The 26253-nt window shown below is 32.5% G+C and overlaps 1 protein-coding gene across 1 annotated transcript; it reads right to left on the bottom strand.

The window, feature by feature from the left end:
• Window positions 1–1678: 1678 nt before the first annotated feature.
• On the bottom strand, window positions 1679–19463 carry LOC111633258 (short/branched chain specific acyl-CoA dehydrogenase, mitochondrial-like). The gene is made up of 11 exons (XM_023377796.1): window positions 19204–19463; window positions 16438–16582; window positions 13362–13462; window positions 4455–4661; window positions 4175–4345; window positions 3980–4105; window positions 3383–3475; window positions 2352–2441; window positions 2145–2282; window positions 1951–2050; window positions 1679–1872 (listed from the first exon to the last, which is right to left on the bottom strand). Exons 1-11 carry the CDS (start codon window positions 19234–19236, stop codon window positions 1679–1681), a joined length of 1398 nt encoding a protein of 465 aa, XP_023233564.1. The 5' UTR covers window positions 19237–19463.
• Between the last annotated feature and the right edge of the window lie 6790 nt (window positions 19464–26253).

The raw sequence follows: 26253 nt of genomic DNA, 5'->3' as shown, positions 1-26253 counted from the left end.
AAATCAACTTGTTGCTAACTGTTTTTTCACATTCCCTCTGATTTTCCTACTTTTTCTTGAATCATTTACAGAATGGCTTTCCATTTTACCACCATTTTACTTAATTATGTTTGAGTAAAGATTGATAAATCATAATTTATTAGAAAAAGAAAATATGTAAGCAAAATAAAACAACTATTTCAAGAAAAGAAATCTTGAAATTGTATTGGCAATTAATAACTAATATTTTTACAGAATCTTGAGCAATATAAATCATTAATTCCCACTTCAGCATAAATATACTAGGGCATTGTTGCATTGTGATAGAATTGACATGGAGCCAGAAAGAAAGAAGTGATCCCTGTTCCTGTTAGGCATAGAATAGGTGAGCCTTGTATCTGCTGACATGGAGAGGCAATCCAAGAACAAAGTGTTTGTGTTTTGCGTCTATTTTCTGTTAGGTGCATGCAATGCTTTTTATTTTTGACCCCTACACCTAAATTCTGTGAATTGTGCTTAGTTGCATCAGAGAGCATGGACTTTGTCACAAAATACCTCTGTAAATCGAAAATAACATCATGGACTCTTATTTTTTATATTTAAATGGACTCTCATTACATTTTTGGATTCCTCATTGCAATTATAAGGCTAAAGTCAATTCTATAAGCTCATAGAAAGTGTGCTAACGTCCATGGGAAGTTGCATGACATTGCTTTGTCATGCACGCATGTGAAATGACCTTACATTTCAAAAACAAAGTCATGGGCCCCCCATGTTTTATTATATTTAAAAATATAATTTTAAATTCCTCATCACAATTAATGGAAAATGGTAAAGTTTAATCAAAATCGATCAAACAGGAGGGGGAAAAATTTCAATTTTGAGTAAGGGCTATTCATTGAGAATAAAAAAATGCAAATTATACACAGTATAAATCAATTATTTTGAATTAAAAAATGAATTTTAATCTTTAACTTTTCTTAAAATTTCAATATTTAGTCTAATTTTTTATTTTTTCATAATTGATAAGATGGTTCATTTGATTTTGAATTATTTCCTTTAAACAATTTTTAATGAAAATTAGTTTATTGATAAACTGCTGCAACATAATAGCTAAATTTTTATCATTATTTTTCTATTAATCTTGAAAAAATTTTTCTTGCTAATTTAATATGTACTGTACAATACATTTAAGTCTGTTAAGAGCTCAATTTGTTTAATATATAAAATATTAAGAATGCAAAAAATAAAATTGAAAAACTATCCATTATCAGATGGATAAAGGTGAATATTTACTAAATAACTTTTAAATAAAATTCTTCAAAATATTATATTTTCGTTTTACAAAAAAAAACAAAATTTGAAAAATAATTCTTAGAAAAAAAACACACTATTCTAAAAATTACATNAACAGAGACAGAAGGATCTACTTTGGCTAATTGTTCTATTACAAGAATACTAGAAAAAAATGTTGAATTTGTGCCTCCATATTCAGATTCAATATCAACTGCCATCAACTATAAAAATGTTAATTAAAAATGTTTCATTTCTAAAATGAAAACACATAGCTTAAACATTAAAGAATAAATTATATTATCAAAATATTTATTGTATAATGACATTATTACATGAAATAAACACATACTATTCTAATCTGAGATACAAAAGTTGTAAATTAAAGCATCAATAATATATAACCTTATGATTTAAATAAACAAAATATATATATATATATAGTGACTTTCAGAAGTTCAATAAGTTTATCAAGATTTGGCCTCTGGCCCAGAATCTCTGTGAAACTTGCATTTGCAAAATGCTGTCTATGAATCCTCTCAGAGGATATGCAGTTGCACAGTATGTGTTGAATATTTGATGCTCCTTCATATATACTTGCTGAAAGTATTCAATATATTATTTAATATTGAAGAAACTATTTTAAAATGTTTTAAAAATAGTATTTATGGTAACTACCTGCTTTACAGTCTCTGTAATATTTTTCTACAGGATAATCTGTGGTAAAACCAACTCCTCCCATCCATTCCACACATTTTGTAGTTGTCATACTAGCAACCTGCAATAACATTTGTGCAGAATTAGTAAATTATATCATGTAATAATTTTTTTAATTATATGTAATCTATTAATTAATTATTAATGTACAGTACTTCTGAAGCAAAATATTTAGCCATTGATGCTTCTTTAACAAGTAAATGTCCTGCCTCTTTCATTCGTGCAGCATTATAGGTCAGAAGACGAGCTGCTTCAATCTGAGTTGCAATATGTGATATCTGATGTTGCATGGCCTGAAAATTATAATAGATTACAAATTATATAATAATTAATATTTTTCAAGTTCATTAAATTATTCTTACTTGAAAATCAAACAGACGTTTACCAAACTGCTTTCTTTCAAATGTATAAGCAACTGCTTCATCAAAGCATCCTTGTGCCAATCCAACTGCCTAAATTTATAAAAATTATGTTGAAAGAAAATTTAAAAATTGTAATTACTTAGTATAAATATTTACTTTCAAATAATAAAACTTTCATTTAAGTATATTTCAACAGTATTCAACTTTTAGTTTTGATGTAATTTAAAAAATCAAAGGAAGAATGGGCAATTTTCATTTTCTTTATAAAATGTTATAATTGTCATATTCCAATAAAAGAATTTGGATATATATATAAATGAAATGCATGTTTAAGATTCATTTTAGCAATATAATGTTGTAGAAATCTTTGTTCTGGGATCAAAATTTCCTTTTCATATCAAACTAGAAATAGTTTAGTATAATAGTTTCCGTTGCAATTTGGAGCTAATTTAGAGTTAGCAAAATTATACACTTTCAGACAGAAGAAATGTGAAATCTTATTCTAACAAACCAGCTTTGAAAAAGCTATAAAGCTAATTTTAATTCATATTCAGTTATTCTTAACTGCTTACTTTCATAATACATTGTTACATTATCATACTTTAAGTTCTGAATAATAATCAATAATCAATTTACGAATCCAAAAGAAAAAGATGGTAAGAAAAAAAAGATAGAGATTAATATCAATAGCTGTACTATCAACTTTTTTTGGTATGAAATCCTCCATCCAAAACAACAGATAATAGTTACAAATCCAATACAATTATTATAAAATATTATTAAGTATATATATAATTTGTTTAACATTAATTTTTGGAAATTAAAATAATTTTCTATAATTGCTATTGTAAACAGGAAAACTTATTATCGGATAGTAATAAATAATAACATTGCAATTTACTGTCTGGTAATTTACAAGAAATTTCTATTGAAATTACTTTGAAAGTTACATAAGAAAAATAGGATTAGATTTGCTTGTAATTTTATAATAATACAAAAACAAACATTTACCAAGAAACAGATTATCTTACTTGAGAGGCAATGCCTATTCGTCCTTCATTTAATAAAGAAATAGCATATTTATATCCTTCACCAAATTTTCCAAGTATATTTGTTTCTGGAATCTAAAATGTGTATGTATATCTTAGAAGTGAATTAATTTAAAATACAAATACAATAAACTATTGAAAGAATAGAATATTCAAAATATATCTTCCAAAATTCTTCACACCATATAACTACTCTCCTGCTAATTCCAGCTCTTAATAATCTGGAGCTTCAATTATCTGGTATATACTCACTTATTTTCTTTTTGACTCTGCCTTGTGGACACTAACATGGCTTTTTTATCAAGTCAAACCTGGGTTCTGCCAGGTGCACCATGGGATGGCCAAGTGGTGAGGGATGGGACCTGACATATTCAGGATAGATCACCTGTAAAAAATTATTGGGGTTTTTGACCAATCCAATTTGTTCCTTGGTCCTCCAGAGTAATGGGCTAACACCTTAATTATTTTGGTCATTCAACTGGCATTTTCCAACTGCCTCATAGCACTCACCTATGTGCTATGAGGCATTTCATTCTTTCAAGAGTTTATTTTAATAAAATTTTAAAAATTCATGTTTACCCTGACATTATCAAAATTTACTACACACGTACTAGATGCTCTTAAACCCAATTTATCTTCTTTCTTTCCAACTGACAAACCAGGTGTTCCTTTATCCACTATAAAACAAGTTATTCCTTTATAACCCTAAAATAATTTTTATTGCAAATTATTTTGATTACAGAACATAAAATTTAAAATATATCAATAAATCACCTCAGTTGGTTTGGCATTAGCCATAACAAGGAATACACCAGCATGTTCTGCATTACTGATCCACATCTTAGATCCATTAATTATGAAATCAGAACCATCTTTAACAGCTTGAGTTTTCAAAGAAAAAGCATCAGATCCAGCTTCTGATTCAGATAAACAAAAAGAGCCCACCTAAAAATATTAATATTTTAAATTGCTAAATGATGTTTTATATATTAATGAAAATAATATTCTAAATAAAATATTGAAGAATACATTGAGAATATAAAATTATACATACCATATCTGTACATAATCTTGTTAAATAATTATTCTTTTGGTCATCAGTTCCAAATCTGCGAAACAGTTGAGTAATTAATGTATTCTGAACATCACAAAGAACAGAGACAGAAGGATCTACTTTGGCTAATTGTTCTATTACAAGAATACTAGAAAAAAATGTTGAATTTGTGCCTCCATATTCAGATTCAATATCAACTGCCATCAACTATAAAAATGTTAATTAAAAATGTTTCATTTCTAAAATGAAAACACATAGCTTAAACATTAAAGAATAAATTATATTATCAAAATATTTATTGTATAATGACATTATTACATGAAATAAACACATACTATTCTAATCTGAGATACAAAAGTTGTAAATTAAAGCATCAATAATATATAACCTTATGATTTAAATAAACAAAATATATATATATATATAGTGACTTTCAGAAGTTCAATAAGTTTATCAAGATTTGGCCTCTGGCCCAGAATCTCTGTGAAACTTGCATTTGCAAAATGCTGTCTATGAATCCTCTCAGAGGATATGCAGTTGCACAGTATGTGCTTAACACTTACAGTACAGTTACAATGTTGGCATAATGGCTGGTCTTCACCCTTCAAAAGGTATTGATGAGTCAACCAAGTATGCCCAATTCTCAAATGAGTAAGAATAACTTCAGATCTCCTGTTATACTGTTTATTACATGTCCAATTTTCTATCATCGGCTTGATCTCAGGTAGTTTATTGTGGATTTGTGCATTCCACAAGTTTTGCCATCTCTCTGCTAGTTGTTTTTTAACTACTAGCTTCAAATCACCTCCTTCGATAGGCATTTCATGCTGTGAAGGACTAGCTGCCTTTGTAGCTGTGTCAGCTTCTTCATTCCCTCTTATACCAATGTGGCCTGGGAAACCAACAAAATTTTATAGAGAGATTCCATGTAAGAAGATGGCAAATCAAATTATGAATTTTAATCACTATAGAGCGAGAACTAGGTTCACATGAGATCAAAGCCCGAAGTGCACTAACTGAGTCAGTGTAAATCACCCAGCAACTATGACCTTTACTGATTACATACTTTAAAGCTAGGTAAATAGCCCACAGCTCTGCAGTAAATATAGAAGAATTTGGTGATATTTGTTCACGATTTCATCCTGGCAAACAAAGGCTGAGCCAACATAGCTATCCGATTTAGATCCGTCAGTATAAATGGGAATTAAATTCCTGTCACGATGTTGAATCTCTGAGAAGCACTGTCTATAGACGTAATCCAGCATGGTTTTTTTGGGTACTGCTTTAAGCTTAAATCAACATCCATTGCTGGGGTGACCAAGGGGGTCACCCCAGCAATAGATGTTGATAATGACATTATTACATGAAATAAACACATACTATTCTAATCTGAGATACAAAAGTTGTAAATTAAAGCATCAATAATATATAACCTTATGATTTAAATAAACAAAATATATATATATATATAGTGACTTTCAGAAGTTCAATAAGTTTATCAAGATTTGGCCTCTGGCCCAGAATCTCTGTGAAACTTGCATTTGCAAAATGCTGTCTATGAATCCTCTCAGAGGATATGCAGTTGCACAGTATGTGCTTAACACTTACAGTACAGTTACAATGTTGGCATAATGGCTGGTCTTCACCCTTCAAAAGGTATTGATGAGTCAACCAAGTATGCCCAATTCTCAAATGAGTAACAATAACTTCAGATCTCCTGTTATACTGTTTATTACATGTCCAATTTTCTATCATCGGCTTGATCTCAGGTAGTTTATTGTGGATTTGTGCATTCCACAAGTTTTGCCATCTCTCTGCTAGTTGTTTTTTAACTACTAGCTTCAAATCACCTCCTTCGATAGGCATTTCATGCTGTGAAGGACTAGCTGCCTTTGTAGCTGTGTCAGCTTCTTCATTCCCTCTTATACCAATGTGGCCTGGGAAACCAACAAAATTTTATAGAGAGATTCCATGTAAGAAGATGGCAAATCAAATTATGAATTTTAATCACTATAGAGCGAGAACTAGGTTCACATGAGATCAAAGCCCGAAGTGCACTAACTGAGTCAGTGTAAATCACCCAGCAACTATGACCTTTACTGATTACATACTTTAAAGCTAGGTAAATAGCCCACAGCTCTGCAGTAAATATAGAAGAATTTGGTGATATTTGTTAACGATTTCATCCTGGCAAACAAAGGCTGAGCCAACATAGCTATCCGATTTAGATCCGTCAGTATAAATGGGAATTAAATTCCTGTCACGATGTTGAATCTCTGAGAAGCACTGTCTATAGACGTAATCCAGCATGGTTTTTTTGGGTACTGCTTTAAGCTTAAATCAACATCTATTGCTGGGGTGACCAAGGTGATATACTATCAACCTTAACCAGTGAGATGTGGTTTGCGTCCAGGTCAATCGTGCTGCTTATATTCTCCATTCTTATGTCGAATGTAGGGACACTACTTGCCTGAGCTGCAAATAATCTTTTCAACTGAGTATCTGAACAATTAGCTGTAAGTCTTTTCTGAGATGTTTGTTTAATGTAATAAAAAAGAGACAACTGTTCTCTCCTGAGAGATAGTGGAGGCTCATAAGCCTCCACGTACTAACTTTGGACAGGGGAATTTCAAAATGCACCAGTGCACAAACGCAAAGCTTGATGATGGATTGGATCCAGCATTCGAAGAGTAGATTCTTGCGCAGAGCCATAAACAATGCATCCATAATCCAGCTTTGAGCAGACAAGGCCCTATAAATCCTAAGCATAGAACATTTGNGTGAAACTTGCATTTGCAAAATGCTGTCTATGAATCCTCTCAGAGGATATGCAGTTGCACAGTATGTGCTTAACACTTACAGTACAGTTACAATGTTGGCATAATGGCTGGTCTTCACCCTTCAAAAGGTATTGATGAGTCAACCAAGTATGCCCAATTCAAGTAAGGGTGATATACTATCAACCTTAACCAGTGAGATGTGGTTTGCATCCAGGTCAATCGTGCTGCTTATATTCTCCATTCTTATGTCGAATGTAGGGACACTACTTGCCCGAGCTGCAAATAATCTTTTCAACTGAGTATCTGAACAATCAGCTGTAAGTCTTTTCTGAGATGTTTGTTTAATGTAATAAAAAAGAGACAACTGTTCTCTCCTGAGAGATAGTGGAGGCTCATAAGCCCCCACGTACTAACTTTGGACAGGGGAATTTCAAAATGCACCAGTGCACAAACGCAAAGCTTGATGATGGATTGGATCCAGCATCCGAAGAGTAGATTCTTGCGCAGAGCCATAAACAATGCATCCATAATCCAGCTTTGAGCAGACAAGGCCCTATAAATCCTAAGCATAGAACATTTGTCTGCTCCCCAGGATAAGCAGCACAGAACCTTTAAAAGGTTCAAAGATTTTAAACATCTACTCTTCAAGTTGTGCAAATGTTGTAAGAAAGTCAGCTTTTGGTCAAAATAACACCTAAAAACTTAGCCTCCTTGACCATTGGGATTTTATCCCCATTTAGGTAAATTTCTGGATCCAGATGCAAACCATGCCTTTGGTAAAAGTGGATGCTTGAGGTCTTCTCTGTGTTGAAACTAAAACCATTGGTCTTGGACCAATTGTGTATGCAATTTAGGGAGGTTTGAACTTGTCTCTCAATGAAACTCATGTTACTAGCCTGGCAAGAGATCTGAAAGTCATCCACATACAGGGAAGGTTTTACACTAGGAGGGAGACAGTTAGCTATGCTATTGATTTTAATTAGGAACAGAGTCACACTCAGAATAGAGCCTTGAGGGACACCTTCTTCTTGTGTGAAAAGCCTAGATAAAGTTGTGCCCATCCTGACTTGGTATCTTCAATTCTGTAGGAAGTTTTTTATAAAAATTGGTAAATTATCCTGCAATCCGAATTGGTGCAGATCACGGAGTATCCTGTATCGCCAACAGCAATCATAGGCCTTCTCAATATTGAAAAACACAGACACTAAGCGCTGTTGTCTAACAAACACCTCGCGTATAGATGTTTCAAGGTTTACTAAGTTGTCCGTTGTACTTCTGTTCCTACGAAAACCATTCTGATGTGGTGAAAAGTATTCATTTTTCTCTAAGAGATACATCAGATGTCTGTTTATCATTCTTTTGAAGAGTTTACAGAGACAACTCGTCAGAGAGATTGGTCTGTAATTAGAGGGATTCTTGCAGTCTTTACCGGGTTTTGGAATGGAAATGATAATTGATAGTCTCCAAGAGTTGGGAAAAGTATGTTCTGTCCATATTCTGTTAAACAGATTCAGAAGTTTACTAGGGGAATTAATTGCCAGACAGATTTTTAATCATGCTGTAGTGGATTTTATCCGGGCCTACAGCACTATTCTTTGAGCAAGAGATCGCTGTATGTAGTTCTGTGTTGGTGAATGGCACATTATATTCCTCATTAGATGAGGAGTGAAAATCTAAACACTGTTTTTCAATTTGGGCTTTATAAACCTGAAAATTCCTTGGATACCTAATATTGCTAGATGAAGAGGAAAATGTTTCACCTAATGTATCAGCAATACCCTGTATATCGCTGATTATTGTGCCATTATTTTCCAGCATGGACAGAGAATGAGAAGCATATTTCCCATTGATTTTATGGATTTTATCCCAGACTGCCTTTGAGCTAGTGGAAGACGTTATGCTAGAAACATACTTCCTCCAAGAATTCCTTTGGCTTTGCCTTCTTATTCTTCTGGCATTTGCCTTCACTTTTTGAAAAGCAGTCAAATTGTTAGCAGTGGTGTATCTTCTGAAAATCCCCCATGCTTTCTTTTGTTTTTTAAATGCTGCCTCGCAATTCTGATCCCACCATGGTTTCAGATGTTTTGGATATCTCATTGATGTTTTTCCCACTGTTTTTTCAGCTGCCTGAATAATACTGGAAGTGACAACTTCAATTGCATCATTGATATCTGCAATATTAACCATATCCTCAGTGATGTTGGCCATAGAAGTAAATACAGGCCAATCGGCTGTTTCCAATTTCCAGCATGGTGGACGAGCTGTTTCACAGCTTTCTCTGCCTTGATATTTTGAAAATATTGGGAAGTGGTCACTAGAGAGTGGATTAGATCAACCTCCCATGTAAATGCTGAAAACAGGTTTGGACTTGCTAATGATAGATCAATGGCAGTGAATGTTCTTGTTAGGGCATGGAAGTATGTCACTTCACCAGTATTAAATAAATACAGTTGGTGATTACCTATAAATCTTTCAATGGCTCTGCCTCGACAGTTGATGTCGAGACTGCCCCACATTGGATTGTGACCATTGAAATCCCCGAGTAAAAGAAATGGAGTTGGCAGCTGTTCAACCAAGGCATCCAATTCATCCTCGTTGACTCTGACATCTGGTGGCAAGTATATAGAACAAACTGTGACAGTTACTCCAATAGAAATTCTGACTGCAACAGCTTGCAAATCAATGGTTATTTGTACTGTCAAGGATGGGATGTGATTTAAAACTACAATAACCACACCTCCACTGGCACGGTTGCAGCTACCATCATCCTTGTGGTAGAGATTGAATCCTTTTAAAGAAATATTTTCTCCAGGTTTTAGATGGGCTTCCTGGAGTGCCACACAGAGAGATTGCGTAGATGATGTCAAGTGTTTAATGTCAGAGAAGTTGTTGCGGAAACCACAACAGTTCCATTGAATTATTTTATAATCGATTATGTGTTTGAGGCAGCATTCTTTGTGAAGGTATCCCTCTTTAGTTTTACAGATGATTTGCCTTTTGGAGGTGACATTGGTGGTGTCACCTCCTTATTATCTCTTCATCAGAGAAGTCAAAGAACTCACTCATAGACTGAGCCTCTGATTTTTAGATTTAGAGAGAGTTGCTTTCACTCTCTGTTTGTTTAGTGGGTTCTTATTAGCCTTTTTAGAACCCACATTTCTTGTTATTACCCCTGTTTTAGGTAGGGGTGTTTTGGTCTTCTTGCTCTCCTTTTCTGCTATTTAGGTAGATGGTATGAGCAAACATTTTTCATGGCGAGTTAGAGATTCATTTGGTGAAACAGAAATGTCTGTCTGAACTCCACATGTCTTTGTGGATTTCAAAAGAGCAGCAAATGTCTTCTGTTTCACTGGTGCATATAAAGTGACCATGTGTCGTGTCTCTGGGTAAGGTATATTATTCAACGTCTTCACCCACTGAATCTCTTTCTCTCTTTGCCACGTGGGACATTTTCAGGAGTAGGCAGGGTGGATGTCTTTGCAGTTGATGCAGCATGGAGTAGCTGTACATTCAGTACTCTCATGATCTTCTTTTCCACATTGAGCGCATGCACTTCTCTCTCGGAAAGATGTCTGTGAATGTCCAAACCACTGGCATTTAAAGCAGCGCAGCGGGTTTGAAATATATGGACGAACTGGACAGCACAGATATCCTGCGGTAACAAATGATGACAATGTCAGCTTTCCAAAAGTAACAATGAGATGTTTAGTTGGAATCAACTTGCCATCTCGACGAATAGAGATGCGTCGGACAGCAGTGACACCTTGATCTGAAAAGCCGATCTGAATATCTGATTCATCTTCAGACATCAGATCGATCTCTGATATCACCCCACGTGATGAGTTTAGACTTCTATGTGGGGTGACAGTGACTTCCATGTCTCCCAGTGTTTTTGTTGCCAATAGATTTACTGTTTGTTGAGGTGAGGCTGTTTCTACCAGCAGGTCCCCTGACCTCAATTTTTGTTTCTTTTTCAAGTGTTCAATGGTTGATTCAAATACTTTTTGAATAAGAAATGGAGAGCATTTTGACATTGGTTTATCTCCAGTCGCATGAATTATCAAATAGGTTGCAGCACTGGAAACATTGGTTGTTACTGGAGGTAACTTATCTCTGTTCGGTTGTTTTGAATTTTTTGAATCCATATTTAAAAAAATAATTCAGCTCCTAGTGACCCACCCACCATGGGGCCCAACAAGGGGATGCCATCACATGGGAGACTCCCATAGACCGTCACACCAGGGTTTCCAAGGAGCTATACCCTCACAATGCAGTCAAGAAGAGCACATCTTGTCTGACGTGTCCGCCCGATCTGCATCAATCAGTTGACTCCAAGCTGAGGTCATGAATGACTCAACAACCAGCCAATTGATTCAAACGGAGCCTGATTTCAGCCTCCTGTTTATCCGAAGCAGGGGCCAAAGCAGTGTGTTGTGGACGTTATGTTGCCCCTCAACTGCCAGGATTCCCCTTTCTGGCATATGGGATACCACGCACGGCAAACATGTGGGTGGGCATTCGGATCCCAGGGATGGTAAAGAAGAGGTCCCCTCGCCACGGACAGGAACCCATATCAAGGGGATATTCTGCAGAGCATTCCCCCAACAGTGGTACTGATCTCCAATGACAAAGCCCATTTTCATTTATTGGGGACGGTCAACAAACAGAACTTTAGGTACTGGACAGTAATCCTCGAGAACTCCACCAACGACCACTCCATAGTTCGAAAGTTACAGTTTGGTGTGCCATAGGTGATTTCAGTGTGTGGGGTCTTTATTTCTTTGACGAGGGTGGTGTTACAGTGACAGTAACATAGCATACTATTGTGAATTGCTTGAGAATTTTCTCCGTCCATTAGTTAACGGTTTACTCAATGATCATGATCTGGAAGATGTATGGTTTCAGCAAGATGAAGCCATGTTGCATACCTGCAGAAGATCACTCGGAATTCTCAGAAACTTCTTTCTGGGCCATCTTGTCTCTTTACAGGGTGATATTGGTTGGCCACTGCGTTCGCTGGATTTGGCCCCATGTAATTTTTTCTGTGGGGCTATCTCAAATCAAAAGTGTACCAACACCGACCAACAAATTTGCAAGAACTCAAGGCAGCAATTATGCAAGAAATCACAGTGATTCCGCTGGATATGGTCCACGGATTAATGCAAAATTTCCAAAAGAGACTTCAAAACTGCATTGACATTGATAGTCACCATTTAACTGATGTACTCTTCAAAACCTAATGGATGACAATGGCATACTGTGTAGTTATCAGGTATAAAAGATTTCTTTCTCTATCTTGCTTTGTATTTTTTTTTATTGTCGTTCCAAATCAGAACGTTCTTTTTGCCGCACCCTGTGTATATACTTCTTAATATATGTTGAACTTCATGAATAGTTTGATGCCTTTTTATAATAATAAAAACAACTCAGTTTAAAAAATCAGATGTATTCTCATTATTTTTTTAATAACTATTAAAGTATATCTGCTTTTTTAAACTGAGTTATTTTTATTATTATAAATGACATCAAACTATTCATAAGTTCATATACATTGGCTTTATGAGTTATATAAATCATTTAGGCCTATACTTTGACTCACAAGTTATCATTACTATTACATTACACTATATCTTCAAATTAACAAAGAAAAAAGACCAAAAGAAATTTTGAATAATAAATTTAAAATATTAATTATATAAATATGATATGACTGAAAGCAATATTTATACAATATTAATTCTTGTTTTGAATATCTACATATTGATAAATATATCAATTTGAAATTCTGTCATAAAAAAGAGAAGAATGATATTTTGAATTCTGTAACTAATAATAATTTGTAACTATTGTTATTCATATAAAGATTTTTATCTCCTAATGACAAGTTAGCAATCACAAGTGAGAATAGCAATTATATAGGCAAATGCAAGTATCAAACAAATTGTAGAGATAAAGATTTTTTTATGCCAACATCTCATTAATATGCTGGCAAAAAAAGTCTTTATATATTTTTGATATCTCAAATTCTTAAAGTGGTTATTTAAGAATTTTGGCTATTATATGATTGAATTTAAGAATTTATTATTGTTATTTGATATATTTAAATCAAAAATACTTTACTACTTACTCCATGCTCAAATAGTTGCTTGATAATTGAAGGATCCATTTGTGATTCTTTATCCATTTTTCGAACTAGAGGTTTAATTTTTTCTTGAGCAAATTTTGCCACTGAAAAATTTTCAAAATATTTATTACAGAACAAATATTATTGAATATGCTATTGTTCTAAACAGCATTGCATGACTTGTTAAAATGAAGAATTTATGAAGAATATTTTGCAATTTTAATAAAACAATCAATCTGCATTTAATATGCAAATTAAATTTTAGCAATTTCAAAGATATTTTAGATAAAAAGCATTGAAATTATTATATATAAATAAATTTACAAATAAATTTTTTAATCTTCATTTTCACAATGGCATTTAATAACTGTTTAACTATAGTAAATGTTCAAAAATTCTCTCCTAATACCTCCCTTAGTGGTGTGGTCTATTAATGATGAATCAAAACAGGTTATGTGGGAGAAGCTGTTAATATAATAGACCCTCTCTTTAATCTGTATAGTCTAGTACAGGGATCAGCAACCTTTCAGAGGTGTTGTGCCGAATGTAAGTTAGTGTTATTCCAAGTGCCGACATGATTCTACCAAGTTTATTATATATGTTATCAAAATTAGTCCTTCAAAAATGTATAATTTTGAAGTTAAGATGTTAATTGAATTATGTTCTTGCATAATACATAGATGGCAACATAGATCATAAACACATGTGCTGTAATAGAAATATACAAACAAGAGATTCGTTTTTAATGTACCACGGCCTTCGCTGAACTATGACTTCCATTTAAATGTGTAATTAATAATTAAAATATGATTTTTACTACATTTCTATTCAATCAGAGTGCCACTGAAAATTGTCCCATGTGCCACATTTGGCATGCAGGACGACTTTCATAGGTTGCCACCCCTGGTCTAGTATATTGAGAATGGAACTATACAAATTTATTATCAAGTATAGGTCTCAATTGTATGCCAGGCTTGTGGATTTTAGCAAAGGCCACTGACTGACTATACATACAGGAATCAGAGTTGCTGATTTTTAGGGGTTGATATCTCTGTTCCCCAACACCTAAATTAATTTTGAATATCTTGTTTGAAAGATAATTGTTTTTTTTAGGTAGTGTGAAAAATTTCAGATATTTCTATAAAGGAGATGCTAAAATATAAGCAATGAAAAGTGCAAAAATTGTCAAAAAAGCCATATTTTTTTCTTCTTTTCTTCATTCAGCACTGCAGATACTCTTACGAAAAAACTAACGGATCTAGAAAGTTTAAATTTTAAACTTAAGTCTTTCTTGTTATGAGTGAGGTGCTGGTGAAACTTTCAGATCAATAGGTCATAGTTCGTAGAGACCATAGAGCTATTTTATGTTTATAAAGATAAAATTGCAGCAAAATGAATCATTTTTATTCAAAATGTTATCCAGAATAACAAAAGCTCAAATTCATGTGAACTAAAACTTTTTAAAATGATTTTACTAAATGGTGAATTTGAAAGAATTTGGTTGATGGCTGTTGCTAAGTGCCAACTGAGTATATGTCACTGTCTTAGGTCTTGATGTTTAAAAAAATTATTAACCAAAAAGACAACTGATATCAAAAAAAGAACATCCAAGATATAAAAAATTGCACCAAGTACAAAATTATGACAATTTAAGTTAGATGTGTCAAATTTTTTCATATGGATTTTCTTTGGTAAAGATAAACTTGACACTTTGAAGTGGTACCCACAAGATTTTTATTATTTTCTACATTTCACTTTAAACTGTCAAGCTTATCCAAGCTATGAAAAAATTTGACTCATCTAAATTGTCATAATTTTTTACTTTGTGCAATTTTTTTACATCTCAGATGTTTTTGGATTCAATATGTAAGGAACCAAGTCCGTGCTTTATTTTTAGTTTACTTTTACTTTGCTTTATTATATTTTTGTTTGGGGCTTATGTTTGGTTAGGACGAAGGTTTCCTCACCCACCACCCTAACGTTCAAAACGAGAAGATAAAAGATTAACCAACTCACCGACGACGAAACGATAGCGCCATAGCTAGCATTGCACTCACGTGCACGCCCGAGCGGCAGAATTGTAAGTCCGCACTGAAGGGGGGGACACCCCAATAGACTTTCTAGGAACTTGTGTAACCTTAACAAAACATCCCGATAATTGTTAAAGAAATGCTGTAAAAGGTTAACAAAGTATTGTCGAGAAATAAGCTACCAGATAACGAAGAGAAAACAATGTTACGTGTAGATATGTAAATGAGGGGAGTGGCTACAGTAGAACTGTGACGTCACCTCATACTATAAGTACAGTAGCTCAAGTGAAGACAGAAGAGGTGAGCTCCTGAACCGAAAGCGTTGGTCTGCTGGTAGCAGTGAATAGGTGTCGAATAGGAAATCCTAGTAGGAGATTGAAGGTTCGATTTTGGTGATTTGGAAATAGGAAAGTCTTGAGTAGAAGAAAAGGTTCCGAGTATTAATTGAGGTGACGGTTAGGATTGATAGTTATAAGAGAATTTGTATCTAAGTTAAGAATTGGATTTTGTTTTGTCGGAATTCCAAGGGGAATAGTTCTAAGTTAGAATAAGACTTAAGTTTGTCGGGTTGATTTGTGATTTGATTTTTGATTAATAAATTTGTTGTTTGTTTATAAATCTTGTACATAGTATTGGTTAAACTTGATTAAACATTTATTATTGAGATTTTTTTGTGACTAACTTTGTCCTTAATTTATTTCGGTGCACGCTAAAAGTCCAGGCCTGGCAACTAACAAACGCGAACCCGCGTAAAGTACCCGCTAGGTCCCGGCTCTAAGAAAAATATCGTTGTAGAGCAACAAATTAAAAATAGTACTTTACAAATATTCAAGAAATTGCTAACATTTATCAGGCTAAGATTGAGCTAATTAAATTATTTTAATAACTTTGAATTAATTAGATTTCTATATTTTTGAAAAAATTCCAAATTCAGAATAGGTTTTAATATTGAAGAGTATGGGATTGTTTATATTTTATGTTTCATTTATATACAATAAAATTATTTGTCAAATTACATAATTAAATTGAAGTGAAAAACAATTTGTTACCTGATTCTTTCATCATATATTCATCATCATTTAATACTGTTAATGGTTTACAATGATACCTTCCAACAGTTTGCAATTTGGCATTGTAAAGAATAGAGTTGAGAAATTGTTTATATTTGCAACATTGAGAAATGTTGGAAGTGCCCTAAATAATGAAAAAAAATCTCTTTAATAAAAATAATTCAATCAAGTTTATTAGTTATTCCATAACAGAATAATATATTAAAATTTGAGGATTAAATTATTATTAAATTTAATTTTTAATAACTTCAAATTAAAAAATTCAGATTTTATAAATATTCAAAATCATCAATAACACTTAAACTTATAAAAAAACCAGCGTTATAAAATTTTTACCACTTTAAAAGTTATATAGGCTACTTTTGTAATGTTTATCATTTCCTTTTCAGAAGAAGCCAATTCACTAAAGAAAAATCACTGATTTAATAGCATAGTGATCAATGAATTTATTTTAACAGGCATTATGAATGAAAAGTTCAAATTGCACAAATAGAAAGAAGTGTAAATTAAACATCACAAATCTACTTAGAAGCAAAAATGTATTAAGCAGATTGTTCCTAATAATTATTATTAAAATTGGAAACTTAAAATTTCAAACTTTATACAAGAAGTTGATTTTTAATATTTTGGAGTTATCTCAGAGAGAACCAATTATAACTGGAGCTACTTAATAAATTTATGCACCATATATCATTATCTTTTTAAAAATTATTTTTAATTTTTGTGATACATGAATTTATTAAATAATTCCAGTTATAAGTAGTTCTCTCTGAGATAACTCCAAAATATTACAAATCAACCTGTAGTATAAGGTTTAAAATTTAAAAATTTTTCAATTTTAATAATTAACTACTGTAATTAGAACTGGATAAAAATAAATGCATTCTACACAACTAAAATCCAGTATAAAAGTTAGTTTGTTTTATGCTGGATATTAAATGTGTAGATTGCATTTATTTAATAATACTGTAATTATTAGAAGCAATGCTTAATGTATTTCAGTTTCTACATAGTTAGATATTTATATTATAACAGTTATTGTAAATAATAACATTAAAACACTTGCAGTATAGAATTAGTGTACATCAGGATAACTTAATAATTTGAGAAACTCAGTTTATAGATATTAACAATTTAATTAATTTAAATCTTCTCTACTAGCAGTTCGGATGATCTGGCACTCAAACAACCAATAAAAAATAAAACAATTACAGAATCCATATTATAGTTTATACAATAAATTAACGTTTAACTGCTGAATCATCTTACAAGCCATATTATTTTATGGAAAACATATTTACACATTTCCTTTATATGTTACATAATCACATATTTCCATGTTATATACAGTAATCTTACAAGCTAAATTGTACTGTTTCACCATAAACAAAATACATACAGTATTACATTTCATTAGTTTATAATTTAAATAAAACATTATAATTGCTTAAAACATTGTTCCCAACTGTATGGTGAAATTGCATAATTATAAAATATTGAATCAAACACTGAATTTATTAGATTATAAACTAAAAGGTTTTTTTCCAGTAAATGAATAAAGATTCATTAAACCATTTTATTACCTTTTTAATATATTGTGTGAAATAAAGAGCCATTTTAAAATATTTTAAAAATTAATATATGATCTACTTGTAGGGATTTCTGCTACTTTTATTATAATAAAGATATATATTACACGAATCTTTAATTCATATTATTTTACTAAGATTTAAGCATGTATAATGTTACATAAAAAGAGAATTTTCANAGAAGTTGATTTTTAATATTTTGGAGTTATCTCAGAGAGAACCAATTATAACTGGAGCTACTTAATAAATTTATGCACCATATATCATTATCTTTTTAAAAATTATTTTTAATTTTTGTGATACATGAATTTATTAAATAATTCCAGTTATAAGTAGTTCTCTCTGAGATAACTCCAAAATATTACAAATCAACCTGTAGTATAAGGTTTAAAATTTAAAAATTTTTCAATTTTAATAATTAACTACTGTAATTAGAACTGGATAAAAATAAATGCATTCTACACAACTAAAATCCAGTATAAAAGTTAGTTTGTTTTATGCTGGATATTAAATGTGTAGATTGCATTTATTTAATAATACTATAATTATTAGAAGCAATGCTTAATGTATTTCAGTTTCTACATAGTTAGATATTTATATTATAACAGTTATTGTAAATAATAACATTAAAACACTTGCAGTATAGAATTAGTGTACATCAGGATAACTTAATAATTTGAGAAACTTAGTTTATAGATATTAACAATTTAATTAATTTAAATCTTCTCTACTAGCAGTTCGGATGATCTGGCACTCAAACAACCAATAAAAAATAAAACAATTACAGAATCCATATTATAGTTTATACAATAAATTAACGTTTAACTGCTGAATCATCTTATAAGCCATATTATTTTATGGAAAACATATTTACACATTTCCTTTATATGTTACATAATCACATATTTCCATGTTATATACAGTAATCTTACAAGCTAAATTGTACTGTTTCACCATAAACAAAATACATACAGTATTACATTTCATTAGTTTATAATTTAAATAAAACATTATAATTGCTTAAAACATTGTTCCCAACTGTATGGTGAAATTGCATAATTATAAAATATTGAATCAAACACTGAATTTATTAGATTATAAACTAAAAGGTTTTTTTCCAGTAAATGAATAAAGATTCATTAAACCATTTTATTACCTTTTTAATATATTGTGTGAAATAAAGAGCCATTTTAAAATATTTTAAAAATTAATATATGATCTACTTGTAGGGATTTCTGCTACTTTTATTATAATAAAGATATATATTACACGAATCTTTAATTCATATTATTTTACTAAGATTTAAGCATGTATAATGTTACATAAAAAGAGAATTTTCACGTATAGATCGATTTCTATTAAAACTTCAACCATACACCTTAAATATAAACAAACTCTCCATGCACGAGACTGGAAGTGTTGCCATTTGTTGGCCATTTAAACATGTGGTTTTAGAATTTTATTATTGTTTTAATTTTCACGAGATAAAGATGTTACTAAAAATTCAATTAAAATTACACAAATAATTTTTTTAAATGTATAAAATTAACTTTTTATTGATTTTGTTTTGATCAACTAAACGTGATTTTTTTTAAACTCTCCGCCTTGTGACCTTGATTAGCGAGTCCATTATGCATTTGGCAAGATTTACAACTGGGTGGTTGGATGCTGTGGAAAGGGGCGACAATCCTTGAGGTATTTTGCGCCAGTTCAGATTTGATCCCAGGTCTCTAGAGAGGTAGGCTGCTGCTGTGACCATTCGGCTATCAGCCCTCTATTCAGCGGCCGGATGGCCAAGCGGTCAAGGTGGCAGCCTACCGCTCTGTGGGACCCGGGTTCGAATCCGAACGGGTCGAAAAATCCCCAGGAATTTTTCGGGGGGTGGTCCGTTCGGATATGTCGAGCCCCGTCCCTCACCACCCGGCAGCCCCATTATGGGCCTGGCCGAACCCATAATGGGCTTGCATAAAGAACCCCTCTTAGTGCCCACAGGGCGGAAAGAGTTAAAAAACAAAAAGCCCTCTATTAAACTAATTTAATGGCCTAAAACAAACGACGTGTGCTTTGCTTGTCGGACAGCCGGATAGTTGAGGCCTCAACTTATTCTGGATGATTAGAAATCAAATTCTAGATAGAACCTCAGAAATTTTTTATTTTTGTTTTTTCATTTTTGTCACGTGCTTATTTGGCACCCTATCTCACAAACCAGCCGTCTCCTAGCGGAATTCACAACGAACATGGCATTAAGAGGGACCACATACAGGGGCGCCGCTAGCTGTTTGAACGCCCGTGTGCAATACCGATTATGCCGCCCCCTGTTTAACTACGACTACCTACGCTGAGCTTGCCAGAAAGGCTCTTTAGTGTTGTCTCATAAGGGTGTGAAAAAAGAAAAGAAATACTTTACAAAGAAAAACTATTTATTATTACTAAGTTATTTTTGTTTACTTAAGTGTAAAACCATATAAATATTTATCTACAGAAATTGAACTCTTCTTGCCTTTATGTTTGCGAAATCTGCTATCAATTTTCTTGTATCCAAGCTGTCTAAGATTTCGTGTTCAATTGAAACTATAGCTAAATTACTTAGTCTTTGCTGGTGCATTGTTGATCTTAAATTAATTAATTAATTAAATAGTTTTTTATAATTTTTAACTTTGAAAAGGACCTTTCACCAAATGCAACTGAAACCGGCAATGTAAGTAATATTCTTAGTGCTATTGCTGTGTTTGGAACTGTTGAAATTAAGTCATTAGTAAAAAGATATTGTAATGGGGTTTGTGGATCATTAGACTGGTTTTCTGTAAAATGCAACTTTAAAGTATTGATTTCATTAAACAAATCAATACTGTCAATGTCTGTTTCACTACTTGAATCGTCTTTAGGCTTCAGATTTAAATCCTAACCAAGTTAAAATATCATTAATTATACTTCGACCCATGTCAGGAGAATTATTAACAAAATAATTGCAATTTGATATGCAATAGAACTGTTCGAATACGTACAGTACAAGTACAAATTGAGAAGGAAGCTCTGTAGAAATTCCCTATTTTCGCCAAACCTGTCAACTTCTGTCATACAGCACGACTATTGGTACTTGGATTTCGGGTGCCCGTCAGATGGTTCAACCTGCCGACAGACGTTTCGCATTGCATCTTAATTCTGATAAATGCCAATAAAGGCGCTGTTAACACTATAATATAAATAAGAATATAGTAATTGCGCGCCAGTCGGATTTTTTTCTCCATGCGAAGACATTTCTTATGCTATAAGTAGGGTGGGTATTATGACAATGACTAATTATTACGTGACCGATCGCTCGATTTGCCGCCCCTTGGACGTGCGGCCCGTGTGCGGTGCACGCCTTGCACGCCCGCTTACGGCGGGCCTGAATTTATATTACTGTTATGTTTATTCAATTAAAAGGATCGAACGTGAACGAAAGAAAAGCCGCTCATAATGAGATCTTCACCGATAACAGTATAACGGACCGTACAGAGTTTGCCTAATAACATTAACATTAAAAAAGTACAGATTGTAACAATATTATATTTAATGAAAAGAAAAGTTTAATAGTGATGTTTTTAGGTTACATCTGCAAATTTCATTTTGAAAATTGCATTTGTCAAAAATGGAGATATTTTAGTTTTTAAAGTGAAATAAATAAAATCCAACAATGTTGTCACATAACGCAGGTAACGTATTTGTCCGAAGTAACCAATAATTGGCATGCATTGTTAAGGACAAACTCCTAAGCACATGTGAAAAAGAAAGAAAAAGCAAACTTAATTTGCATCAGTGCCTGATCCTGTAACACCAATTTATGTAAATTAAGACAGTGCGGAGCTGCACTCAACGTGAATAAAAGGCGGCAGATCCACTACGGAGGTAGGTAGCTTCAGCTGAATAACTGTGGTAGAGACGCCTGTGATCAATTAGAGGAAGCCGTATCTTTTTGCTATAGAATCCTTTTGAGGTGGAGATAAAAGTTTTGTTGATTTGGATATTATAAGTATAATTGTCTTTGATTATTATTTTTTGTTGCTACTTTTCTATTATTCAATTATTTAACTTACTGTTGGGGCAATTAACCCATTATTGTTTTGTTTGTCAATATAATACTTATATTTATTGTGAATTAGTATGTGGTTGTGGAAATTATTGTTTTTTTTTTTTATTTGGAAAGTCCAGGCCTGGTACTTGAACCCAAATATTGTGTAATCCCTTTTTGTTTTCATAAACAAAAAGGGATTACACAATACGTTACACTGGTATAAAACACTCTTCAACTGTATAAATATACTTTTAAAAAAATTATAATTAAATATAGCTTTGTAAAAAAACGTACATAAAAATAACATAAAATCTTAAAACAATCCACTTAGTCAAATAGATCCCTAAGAGTGGCTAATGGATGGAATCAGAGACACCAGGTAAGTGTGCAGTGCGGGCTGCCAAATCCCGAGAGTGCAAATACTGGTCAATGTCAAATGCCTGTTTAGTCGCATTATTAGTATACCTCAAAGGACGTGAGAGGGTTGTTGTAAATTTTAAACGTTTCTCATCATAGCTGTAAAAATCTAAATATGTTAAACTTAATAGATTGTCCGACATTTGTTTTCTAACTAATTCGTTTTAAGTGTCCACGGAAATTTCCAAAATTGACAACTTCTCGGTCACCTTTCATTGTACTGGAAAAATTGCTGTCATTATTACATCTAATATTACGAAGTAATCAGTTCCCACGGTACTCGGCTATAAATTGGTTCGGTTAAGCTTTCGTTTAAATAAAATTCCGAATCTTCCAGCAGGGTTTTATTTATAATAAGTTGAAACCAGTTACTCTGTACTTGAATATTTGTAGTCTTGGGAAAGAAGTAAAAAGACAATTTTTTATGACAACGAATACATTGATGATGATGATGTAGTCTTATCATAAATTTAAAACAAATAAATTCTAAAGCTTTTTTGTACTTTGTGCATCTCAATCATTACATTTAGTTGTAAATGATGTTGTCATAGTAGCACTTAATTTTTTAACATTGTATATAAATTGTAAACGTTTTTTCGGCATCCCCTTATAGATGAAACATACTAAATAATAATATCAATAGTTTAAACTTTGAAATCTGTAAGTAATACAAGATAAAAAGCAAAATGAAACAAATATAAGTATAAAAAATATTTTAATAAATTTTTTTTCATACTCCAGTTAACTATACAGAATAATCATAAAAACATACCAGTAAACTCCTGTCACTTGGGTTAAGTTATAAATCAACTAACGATTCACATAATAAAGCGAAAGCAACAAAATATCTAGCAGGCAAGCGGCTAACAGCAGTAAGTAAAATCATTAAAAACAATATGGCGTGTAACTTACACCTACAAAACAACGTAAAGTTGGTGCAACTCTGTAAAGCGCATGGGCAAACGCGTATAATCAGGTTGCTTCACACCATTCATATGTTTTCGCCGTAAAAGCTATCTCCTATTCAACAACACAGCGCTTCCATTCTGCCACTGGTATTCGAATATACAAAAGCAATCTTAAAGTTTTTTTCAAATGCAGCATAGAAATTTGTAATAAAATACTGTATATAATGTGGTTATAATAAAATATTAAATCAATTAATTTTAAATACGTACTTCAAAATATCAAAGTAATTCACCTCTGTCTCGCCAACGAACATCAAAGCCGCGTCGGCTCTCCAAACGGTTGTTGACACTGTCTAAGGCCACCATACTCAACCTGCGGCCCGTGGGCCACATGCGGTCCGCTGACCTTTTGTGAGTGGCCCGGAGGTAACCCGTAAATAATGCAGTCAAAATATGAATTTTGAAATTTTCGTGGCAAAAAATAGATTTGATCACTCCGACCACACCGCTAAGTCCTTTTTGTCCTTAGAAAGTTGTCGCCAGATGTGCGAGCATTGTGAACACGTGGTGGCCATCAGGGGGAGATCCGCAAGGGACGGTAAAAGTAGAGCTAGACTTAGTAATTTATTGAGACCCATAGCGCCTACATGCGATTCCCGTCCCGTGTTGTTCCCGAATATTTTCGTGTTGACTTCATTTGTCGAACCCGAATATATTCATTTCTGCATCGGAACGCTTTTGATACTAGATGTCGCTATGCGTCATAATTTTAATATTAAAACGAATTTTAGAAATAATTTTTTGTTTTTATATTTATTAATATATCTATTTTGTTTGTGAAAAATAAAAAAGTAATTTCGGATGATAAAATAGTCACGATTATTAAAAAAAAAACCGTGTAATTTTCATTAGGCTTTATCCACGAAAATTCAACTTGGCGTCAAGAATTTCAATATCAAATAGGTTAAAGTCGTAAGTCATAACTTGTTTGTTTTGCTTGTGTTGTGTGGCTCTGTAATTGTTAAAGTACCTTAAGAGTTATAATTGAGTAAACAATAAATCACACTGAATTAGCGACCATTTTATTTGAGAAATTGTAATTTATAATTATTATAAACCATGTTAGGAGTGTCTTCCAAATACAAACGAAAAATGTCTGATGAAAATAGATTGTTTCAAGACGAATGGGAAGCTGACTATTTTGTAGTGCAAAACAAACACGGTTTGGCAACTTGTTTGATTTGTCGTGAGTGTTATATTAAAAAAATATAATATTGCTCGTCATTTTAACACTTAACATAAATCGTTCAATGATACTTTTCTTCCGGGATCTCATAAGACACGAGAAATTGGCTATTTTTAAAAAGTCATTGCAAAATCAACAAAATATTGTCTGTGGCAATAGTACAAGATGCAGCTGTAACGAAAGCATCGTATGAAATTTGTTATATACTTGGTAAACATATGAAACCGTTTACTAATGCTGAAATTGTGAAGGAATGTTTTTTAAGCGCTTCCAATGTACTGTTTGATAAATTCAGTAACAAAAATCAAATAATTTCGGAAATAAAAAAAATCCAGCTTTCAGATTCTACCTGTGTTAGACGTATTGAAGATATTGCAAACCATATTTGTGATAACGTAATTGAAGACTTGAAAAACTGCAAGTTTTTTAGTTTAGCTTTTGACTCTAGCACGGATATTTCAGCGACATCACAATGCTCGGTTTTTGTTAGATATTGTACAGTACAAAATTCAATTTGCGAAGATTTTTTGAAATTCCTTCCAATGAAGGGCCAGACCAGGGGCAAAGATTATCTCGATACTATTTGCAATTTTCTAGAACAGAACAAGATAGATGTAAAAAAATTAATTTGTGTGTGTACCGATGGCTGTCCTTCAATGACTGGATCTGAAAATGGATTTATTTCTCTACTGAAACAGAATTATGATTTGACAAATTTAATAACATTTCACTGCATCATTCATCAGGAAAACTTGGCTTCACGTATTGCTAATCCTAAAGTAGATACTGTGATGAAAACTGTCATAAATATAGTGAATTATATCCGAGCACGAGAACTGAACCACAGAAAATTTAAAAGTCTTTTAGAGGAAGTGGATAGTCAATACAATGATGTTCTTTTACATACCTCAGTACGTTGGCTTAGCAGGGGGAAAGTTCTGGAAAGGTTTTTTTCTTTGCGAAAAGAAATAATGCTGTTTTTACAGCAAAATAATAAAATATACAGTGAACTGCAAAATAATGAATGGTGGTGTATTGTAGCGTTTCTGTGCGACATTACAGAGAAGCTGAACAGTCTCAATACTGGTTTGCAGGGTAAAAATAAAATAATTTCACAGATGGCGAATAAAATATTTGCCTTCGAAGAAAAATTAAACATTTATTACCAAGAAATACAGAACAAAATACTGCGAAATTTTCCAACCATGACAAACGCTAAGCAGGACGGTATTAATATTTCTCCAGAAAACTATACAATTTTTTCAAATTATTTAACTGCGTTATCTGAGGAATTTAAACATAGATTTCATGATCTAAGGAAAATAAAAAATATCCTGTTGCTCATTGAAAATCCCTGGCACTTGGAACCGGCAATAATATCAGAATTGGCTGATATATTTGCATGTAATTACGCAGAGCTATTTGACGAATTTATTGAGATGAAGAACAATACACACCTGGAAGCTATTTTTAAAGAAAAAAGAGCGGAAAATAATTACGTTGACTTCTGGAAAGTAGTGCCCGAACAATATAAGACTGTAAAAAAATGTGCTCAAATTTTACTTACGTTGTTCGCATCAA

The sequence above is a fragment of the Centruroides sculpturatus genome, unplaced genomic scaffold, assembly GCF_000671375.1.
Source record: "Centruroides sculpturatus isolate CEXI.00-Female unplaced genomic scaffold, Cexi_2.0 scaffold681, whole genome shotgun sequence".
NCBI lineage: Eukaryota > Metazoa > Arthropoda > Arachnida > Scorpiones > Buthidae > Centruroides > Centruroides sculpturatus.
Note: the sequence above shows the minus strand (reverse complement) of the source record. Positions and strands in the feature narration are given on the sequence as shown.